The following is a 9699-nucleotide window of genomic DNA, read 5'->3' on the forward strand; positions in this document are numbered from 1 at the left end:
TGAGGCAATCTGCTTCTGTAAAAATTTACAGCCTTGGAAACCCTATGAGGGCAGTTCTTCTTTGTTCTACAGGGTTGCCGTGTGTCGGAATCAACTCTTTGGCAGTGGGCTTTTGTTGTTTGTTTTGTTTTTGTGGGAGCAGATCAGCAGGTCTCTTCTCCCAAGGAGCCATTGCATGGGTTCAAACTGCCCAGTTTTCGGTTAGCAACCAACCACTCAACTGTTGTGCCACCAGGGCTCCTTTTCCACCCCCCACAGATTCCCTAAAATGCAGATACTCCCAGGAGATTTCAGACTTGAAGTTCTCTTCAGCATTTCAGTTATCAGATGATTCTTCCAGGGGTCTAGCTATCAGACCAGGACCTTGTCGGCTGTGTGCTATGTCTGCAGGACTGGAACGGTGGCTGGAACAGAGCATTTTCCTGAGCACTGAATAAATGAATGCATTTAAGCATCTAGAAGGAGGTAGCTGTGGGCATGCAAGAGCATCAAAATGGAGAGGAGGCTTCACAGCAGGGCCCGGGGGGAGGCTACCAACACATATATGGGTCCTGCTGGAACCACTTGTTTGTCCTACTTGTGGGACATCACTACCCCTTCATTTCTAATATACTGCTAATTTGTAGGCTCACTTCCTACAGAGAAGAGAAGAGAGAGGCTTGGGCATGATGACAAGTCCAAATGAAAATCATTGCTCTAAGTTATAAATGTGTATGCTCTGTAGGTATCCTTGTGTGTTTATATATGCATGCACCTATGTTAGACATGTGTTGTGAGCAGATCGGTATAACACGTATACATATAATGGTCATGGTAACCTTTGAAACAGTGGAATACTCTCAGCAGCGGCTATTTTTCATTCTTACCTAACTATAACACGAAAGAATAAGACAATGTGAAAATGGAGTCTTTAGTCATCTAGCCCAGCCAGCTCATTTTGCCAATGAGGAAACTGAGCTTCGGAGAGGTCCTGTGGTTGTCTGTAGTCTCACAGTGGCCCCAGACTCCTGAAGGTGCTCATCCCATATCTCGTGTTACCTGTTAACATAGGTGAACACAGGGTTTGCCACGGAAGCTTTCTTCACTGTGTCAGCAAATAATCCTTCTATACAATCCCTGAAGAATCAGCACCCTGGTAGAACTGTCATTTGAATTTTTCCTGTAGGATTTCCAGCCCTCCTCCCACTCCCACTCCTTCCCTAAAGTAAATTCTGCAGCTGGCAACTTTGAAACTTGTTCCAGTCCAGAACATTAATAAGGTTTTACATTTTTACCAGCCAGATGATGAGGATGTAGGACCTTCTTGCTGGTCCCTCAGGGGTTTCTATTTTGAGCATTATTAAACCTTCCTGTCATGTGAAGGAAGAACCCTGGTGGTACTGTGGTTAAAGCGCTTGGCTGAGATTGGCAGGTTCAGTGGTTGAACCCACCAGCTCGCTCTGCAAGAGAAAGATGAGGCAGTCTGCTTTCTGTAAAGATTTACAGCCTTGGAAACTCTACAGGGCAGTTCTACCCTGTTCTGTGGGTTATCTGTGAATTGGAATCAACTCACCAGCAGTTGGTTTGGTTTGGTTTTGGTAGTCTGAAGTATATTTGAACTTTGGTTTCTCCTTTCCTCATGATACGTACAATGATAATTGACAAGTATCTTCAAGTCCAACTGTTGATAATGTCTGAATTGCTACCTAAGGAAACACACACACACACAAACACACAAATGTATGTGTGAAGTTTAAACTGATTCTCTATATATATATATACGTGTGTGTGTGTGTGTGTGTGTGTATAGAGAGAGAGAGAGAGAGAGAATAGATAGATTCTATATGTATCTGTAACACATATATGTAATCAGTTTAACTTCACACATACCTTTGTGTGTGTGTGTATGTGTGTGTATGTTCCTTAGGTAGCAATTCAGACATTATCAGCAGTGGGACTTGAAGATACTTGTCAATTATCATTGTATATTTGGTGAGGAAAGGAGAAACCATTACCATAATAATTTAGTATCTTTTTTTAAGCTAAATTTGTGCCCTCTTAAAAAATCTTTTCTACTTTGAAGTCTATTTTGCAGTTTAATTAAGGCAGCGGGGGTTTTTATTTTACTCTCAGTGGAGATAATCTTAATCCATTCACGGTGACCTTTTCTTGTGCAAATTAGTTGTACACGCTTGTTTAAGCAAATGGTCCTTTGCATGATGTCTCTTCTTAATGACAGGTTTATAATTGAAAATTGGCTTACTCCCATATGCCTACTTTGTATAAGAATATAAAAATAGATGTGGACTTTAAAATATATAAATGTATATAACAATATCCCAAAAAGAGGAAGGAAGAATCCAATACCTTCAGGCTATGATTAAATTAGACTATTAGAGTTAGAAAATGCTGGCGACATATGCTACTGTCACAGTCACACCTGTCTGCCGAGCATGGGAAGCTCTTGAAAAATGAGAGTGATTTCATCTTGGCTCTGAGATTCTGGGCCTTCACAGGACGTGAGCCATCTCTAGTTTCCCCAGTTTTCTTAAACTCAAAATGAACTTGAAACTGAGTGTTTACAAATATGTTTGTGGTAAGCACTTTTAAAGTGACAGCTCTAGACAAAATGAAATCCTGTCCCTTTTTCCTGAACAGTGGACATCCATGTCATGTTCTTCATTCTTTTTCAAGTGCAAAGAAACAAAAAACAAAAACGAACAAGCAACAAATGGTATCTGCACAAAGGAAACAACCCTCTCCCTGAGGTCCAGCTTCCTGAATCCTTGACTGTTTTGTCATTTTCCTCATTACTTCTCTGTCCCCATTTCGTAGGCTGGCTTCCTTCTAGCTCAGCTCCTTTTTGCCCTATACATCATGTCAACCATTCTTACACACGGATATTTGTCTGGGGTAACTGAATGTTCTTGGTTATATGTAGAAACTCCAGCTTGGGGGAGAAAACAAATGTGTGCTTGAAATGCGGCTTTCCTGGATAGTTTTTAATAGCATGGTTTTAGGAGGTGGGAATCAAGAGCAGTCTTAGTTTTGCAGACTGGGATGGCATTATATAGCGAAAGAGACAAACTAGCAGTGAAGTTTTGTTTTTGTCCCTTCTTTAAGCTTAGGGGCAAAATATTTCATTCATGGCAGGAAACCATGATCTCAGAAGCAGAGGCTAGGTAAGTCAAATTGTTTATAGGGACCGTCAGACTTGTCCTTTTATGTACTGTTTGCAAAACGGACCCTGATTGCTGTGTCCAGCCTGACATTTCACATTTGTTGTCCTTCATGCAACAAAACCCCTCCCCCGAGCTGCTGGCTCAGTGGCTACCCTGATTGGCTGTGGGTAATTTCACACAGGTGGGCATTCCAGGTGTTTATTCAGCTAGTCGTCTCCATGCCTATGGGGTCTCCATTTTCTGATTGCTCCTCCTCTCATTCTAGGTATGATTATCGGGAAATGCTGCACAATGCCACTTTCTGTCTGGTTCCTCGTGGTCGCAGGCTTGGATCCTTCAGGTTCCTGGAGGCTCTGCAGGTAAGAGACCTTGAAACTTCCCCAGGATTGGGCTGAGGATTGGAGTCCAGCTGAGTGGACATCACCTTGTCAACTCTCCTGTGATATCTAAGCAGGTGTGGCTTCCTTCAGGACCTGAAGTCTGTTTTCCCAAGAAAGTCTGAGAACCTTTTTTTTTTTTTTAAAGTATGTCATAGATGGAGTAGATGGAGTAGATGCCTTTGGACATGAGGAGTTCTTGGGTGGCACAAATGGTTAAGTGCTTGGCTACTGACTAAAAGGTTGGAGGTTCAGTCTACCTGGAGCACCTTGGAAGAAAGGCTTGACAGTCGGCTTCTGGGGTTTCCTGGTCACTGGCTGCAAACAGAGGGTAGATCTGTTTGCAGTCTGGTCTGCCAGAGAGTCTAGCTGGACTCCCTATAGAAGTCTTGACATTTTCCTGGAGGCCAATGCCAAGAGCAATGAAAATGGTTCATTGCTGGTGCTTCTCCACAGCAGGATGATCTGTTGGGTTCCTTTCTTGGCCAGCACTCGGTTCCGCTACATTCTGAGACTGATACCTATCGGGGTGGTGCTGCCTTGGCCCAGCTATCCTGAGACTCTGCAGCTCATTGATCCCTGCCTCCAGCTGCAGAGGTCTTTCCTCTCATTAACCTCCCTCTTCTCAATGCCTTCTGCTGCCAAGAAAGTGGTCCGTGGTTACCATGGAAAGTGTCAGCCAGCCTTCCTTGATCAGCAGAAGTGAATATGCTCTCAATCTCTCTCACCCTCTATTCCTTGCCCCTTGCTGCTGTTTTCTTTCCTCTTCTGTCTGTGACTTGCTAGAATCTGTGCTTCTGTAGCACCACTTCATAAGTTCCTGTCCCTGTCTCCTAACTGCAAATCACTCTGTCATGCCCTTCAGCAGAAGGGCTTCTTCTCTTGAAAGTCTTTTCTGATGTGTTCTGTGTGCTCTGTGAAGCATACGGCCACTAATGTTCTTATAGTCTCCTGGGATGTTGCACTGAGCAAACCATTCTCTGGTTGGGATTAGGAGTTATTTGGAAGCAAGATTTTGTCATTATCCTGATGTTTCTTGGCTGCCAGATCACTGTATAGATAGTAAATTGGTACCACCGTAGTTTGGACCTCTCCACCCAAAGGGGGCAAGGTCCAGTACGGGTGTATTACAGAGCCAGGGCAAGGTGAACTCCTGTAATAATTAAGTCCACAGATCAGGAATGCCAAGCCTCATTCTACTCTTTGTTGCCTATGACCTTGGAATAAACCACTTTGCACATGGGCTGGTGGAAGTTACACTGACAAGACCATTTATATTCAAGGTTGGTTTCATGCTAGTATTTTGGTGGTGAAATATTTTGTTACATCTATACAACTTCTCCAGCAAGGCCAATCATCTCCATGGAGGTAAGGTCAGCCAAACCATGCTCTAGAATAGAAATAGATTTTAGCTTTCTAGAGCAAGACTTGCAAATATTGAAATCTAAGCTGGAGACATACAGCCTTCACGTGTTTTGTTAACTCAGGAAGGCTCACTTTTCTGGCCTGAGCAGTCTGGGGTCTCTACAGTGTTAGCAATGCAAGTAGTTGAATTTGTCCTGATTTTGCCCTCATTGAAATGGTTTTTCTGTCTTCTTGCTGAGACTCACGGAGGCCCCTTCTCTCCCTAGGCTGCCTGTGTCCCTGTGATGCTCAGCAATGGATGGGAGTTGCCATTCTCTGAAGTGATTAATTGGAACCAAGCTGCCGTCATAGGCGATGAGAGATTGTTATTACAGGTAAGGAAGGGGCTGTGGCCTTCAACAGATGAGTTGGGTTATTGCTGCCCCATCCAAACTTTCAAAGAAGATGAATCCAAAAGGTCAGCTCCATAAAAGAAATTTTATCATGAGAAAATTGCCCGTGTCATGGTGAATATGAAGTCATTTAATATGACATTGTTCACTTTTCAACACAGAAGCTTGTGCAGGTCTGGGGAATATATTCTGATAAGAAGCTGCTGGTTAAAAACCAAAATACGTTCTTTTCATGGTTTGCAGAGGTAAATACCCACCTCTTTCAGTAACTAGAATTTTCAGAAATGATGCCAAAGAGCTTTGTACCCCTTTTTTTTTATTTGCTTTCAGAGTAATTTTCAGAAAGAGAGTGGTCTCTCAGGTTGAGTCTTATAATCAATGTTGTCATTGCTTAAATGGTCCCGCCTGGGTGTATGTTACCATTAGGATGCATATTTCAAAGAGCGGCCCCTAGTAGAAGTCTGTACTGAAGAGCTGCCCAGGGAGGGGGATACAACACTCACAGAGAAATCTCAGGGTGGTGATAGTCATTAAGGACCACAAAAGCCCCTTTATGCAATAAAGTTTTAGGTTCAGCATTGATGGCCATATGCTTTCCTTTATTATAGAGATTTTAATGTTTTTTTCATGGCATTGAGAACTTTTTTTTCAGTCTTTGAATCTACCACAAATATTTATAGAATGGTTCTTTGAAACGTCTATCCTGTTTTTCAATATCCAGAAACTTGACTTTCTAACTGCTGTTGATTCTACTTTTATGCTGCTGACCAGCATGGTAGCTGGTGGTAAAGTCACACAGTAGTCTCCCTAAGTAACTGGGGAAATATCTGTAACTGAGAGGGCTGTGAGTTAGGTGAGTTAAGCTGACCACAGCTTCTAGAACATTCCTTCTGTCTAGAAATGGCAGCTCTCTGATCTCCGTGGCCCCTCGAACTTCAGAAACAAAAGAAGAGTAGATGACCTGGTGGAGTCTGCTCATTTGGGATAACTCACACTGCCCGAAATCAACCTGGTTTCTTAGGTGTTCACTGAGATAGGGATCCAGAGTTTCATGAAAAGGCCCCATTATGGCCGTCATTCCCCATTATGGTACTTTTAGGAAATTGTTACAGAAGTACTTAGGCGTCTACCCTACACTGAGATGATATATGCCTGAAACATTTAGTCATGAGAGCCCCAGCAAAAGTTACATTGTAATTCTTCTTTCCATGTTTCTCTTTTCCTTCCTTTCGTATATTTGTTTTTAACTTTTATTTATTTATTTTGTTGTTAAGAATATACCCAGCAAAACATGTACCATATTTATTTATTTTTAATAATGGATGCCCAATAAAGCAGCTTAGGACACAAAGGGAATAAAAATCACCAGCTGCAATTTTTTTTTTTTTTAACATTTTAACTAGTTTACACAGCAAATTAGTTTGCCATTCAACAATTCATAAACAGATTGTTCTGTGACATCCGTTGCTGTCCCCAAAATGTGTCAGCACACTCCGCATTTCAAACTTGGCTTCCGCCTTTCCATCCCTTCAGTTCCCTGTCCCTCTCTGTCTTCTCATCTTTGCTTTTGGGCAGATGTTGCACATTTGTTGATTCTGTAGGCCAATCTATTAATTTGGTTGAAAGGTGACCTCCAAGAGTAGCTCCAGTTCCAGGTTAAAAGAGAATCTTGGGGTTCCTCCAGTCTCTGTCATTCGAGAAAGTCTGGTCGTTTTTGTGAATTTGAATTTTGTTCTACATATTTCTGCCATTCTAACTTATGTCCCTGCCCCAAATGGTCAGTAGTGGCAGCCAGGACTGTGTCGTTCTTTGGTCCAGGCTAGAAGAGGCTGTGGTTTGTGTGGGTCATTAATAGACTAATGCTTCCTTGAGTCGTTGGTTTCCTTCCCTCTCCTTTGCTCTAGATGATGGGAGGAGACCAGTATTTGTATCTTAGATGGATGCTCACAATCTTTTAAGACTCTAGATGCTACTTGTCACAATAGGATGTAGGCCATTATCTTTATGAACTGTGTTATGCCCATTGACCTAGGTATCCCCTGAGATGATGGTCCTTCGCCTTTGTGCCCAGTAACTCAGTCTTGCAGGGTGTTTGGATATGTCTAAGAAGTTTCCATAGCTGTGCCCTCTATGTGTTCTCTTACATATATGAATATATATGCAGCACATACAAGTATGTATATATATATACCCATAACTATAACCATATATGCACTCACATGCCCTCCCATATACCTTCGCCCATCTAGATAACATACTTATCTACCTATATAACCTCTCATAAACTTTTGGTGGTTATTATGGTTGTTGCACAATTATATATGGTATAATAATTACCACTGGGAGGAAAAAAAAAAACAACTCACTGCTGTTGAGTCGATTCCAACTCATAGCAACCCCCTTTGGGTTTCTGAGGCAGTAAATCTTTATGGAAGTAGATTGCTCAGTCTGCCTTCCACAGAGTGGCTGGTGGGTTTGAACCTCCAACCTTCTGGTTAGCAGTCAAATGCCCTAGGCACTATGCCGCCAGAGCTCCTTAGTAATTACCACCGTTGGCCTTTATTCTCACGTACCTAAAAGTGGTATTATACAGTAGTTGTCCTTTTGTGATTAACTTACTTCACTCGGCATAATGTCTTCAGATTCACCCATATGATATTTCACAGACTCATCATTATTCTTTATCATTGCATAATATCCCATTGTATGGCCGTACCACAGTTTCATTATCCACTCATCCACTGATGGACACTTAGGTTATTTCTATCTTTTTGCTATTGTGAATAATGCTGCAGTGAACATGGGAGTGCATATGTCCATTCATATCACTGCTTTTATTTCTCTGGAATATATACCTAAGAGTGGGGTTGTTGGTTTGTATGGTATTTCTATTTCTAGCTGTTTGAGGAAGAGCGCACTGTTTTTAAGGAGCTCTGGTGGTGTAGTCGATAGGGCCTTTGGCTGCTAACCAGAAGGTCAGTGGTTCAAGCCCACTAACCACTCCATGAAAGGAAGATGGGGCAATCTACTTCCATAAAGATTTACAGCCTCAGAGACCCAATGGGGCTTGCTATGAATCAGAATTGATTCGATGGGAGTGGATTTTTTTTTATAGTGGTTGTACCATTTTACAGTCCTCCAGTAGTGCATAAAAGTTCAATCTCCATACCACTTGCCAGCATTTGTTGGTTTCTGGTTTCTTGATCAGTGCCATTTTTGCAGACATCAGATGACATCTCCTTGTGGTTTTGATTTCATCTGTCTAATGACTCATGATCCTGAACATCTCTTCATGTGTTTGCTAGCTACCTGCCTGTCCTCTTTGTTGAGTTATGTTTTCATGGCTTTTACCTGTTTTTTGATTGGCTTGTCTTTTTGTTGTTGAGGTGGTGAGGTTTTCTACATATTTTAGAATTTAGACTATTACCAGATATGTCACCACCAAAATTTTTTCCCAGCCTGTTCGTCGTCTTTTTACTCTTTTTGTGCAATCTCAGCTATAACTTCTCCCCTGTATACCAACACTCCCACAGATTTGAAAGGAACATGTTGGGAGTTTGTCTTTAGGAGAACATTTGAAGACCCGTTAATTGTGTGACCTCTTTCTAACATTTCACCAAAGTGGGCTCATATTTCACCTTTTGAAGCAACTTTTTGACTTGCAGGTCTGATGACTGTATTTGTCATTACCCGCTCCCTGAACGTTCTTGTAGTTTTCCTCTCATCTATAGTCTGGTTTTGCACAGCTGCCTCCATATTGCACAGCGACTGCACTGTCATTAACAATAGTTTTAAAGAGCTGGCACCGAGCCCGAATGTCTGCTCTGGGAAATGTTTTTGTTGTGTTACAATTTTTCATTTCCTGTTGTAGAACAGCTCGGATGTTTTTATTTGCATATATTCTTGTCACCGTGTCACCAAGAGAGCCTCAAGTTGCCTTCCTATATCTATTTTTGTAGAGTCCATTAGTTTCGTTACCAACATGACCTTTTATTAAGACTTCACTGAGTTCTGCAACTTCCAAAACAATCTGGCCAAATTGGAATTAATTTATCAACTTCCCATACCTGTCTCTCAGGACAAGCAGATTAATCACCAATAGCCAAATGCCATTAAAACTTGTAACTCTGTCTCTGCAGTCAATTGGAATTATCTTCTAGAACAAGGGTTTCCTCTCTGCAGAGTGCTGTCAGACACTTGTATCATATACACACATGAGTGGAATGTGTTATACTTGGTAACTGAAGTAATAAGACCAATGCCTTAAGAGTCTCTAAAGAAACAGAACAGTAATATATATTATAGCATATAATGTATATTATTTATATAAAAATATACATCTAATACATATATTATACATATAAAATACACTCTCTCGGGGTCTCTCTCTCTCTCTCTCTCTCT

At 41.6% G+C, this 9699-nt stretch overlaps 1 protein-coding gene across 1 annotated transcript in view; it reads left to right on the forward strand.

The window, feature by feature from the left end:
- The window catches only part of EXT1 (exostosin glycosyltransferase 1), a 370781-nt gene that overhangs the window by 317775 nt on the left and 43307 nt on the right, over positions 1–9699 (forward strand). The window contains exons 2-3 of the mRNA XM_007946852.1: positions 3427–3520; positions 5170–5277. Of these exons, the coding sequence (XP_007945043.1) occupies positions 3427–3520; positions 5170–5277 (202 nt within the window). The remainder of the gene's footprint in view (positions 1–3426; positions 3521–5169; positions 5278–9699) is intronic.

The sequence above is a fragment of the Orycteropus afer genome, unplaced genomic scaffold, assembly GCF_000298275.1.
Source record: "Orycteropus afer afer isolate SDZICR_OR568_19922 unplaced genomic scaffold, OryAfe1.0 scaffold00173, whole genome shotgun sequence".
NCBI classification, from domain to species: Eukaryota; Metazoa; Chordata; class Mammalia; order Tubulidentata; family Orycteropodidae; genus Orycteropus; species Orycteropus afer.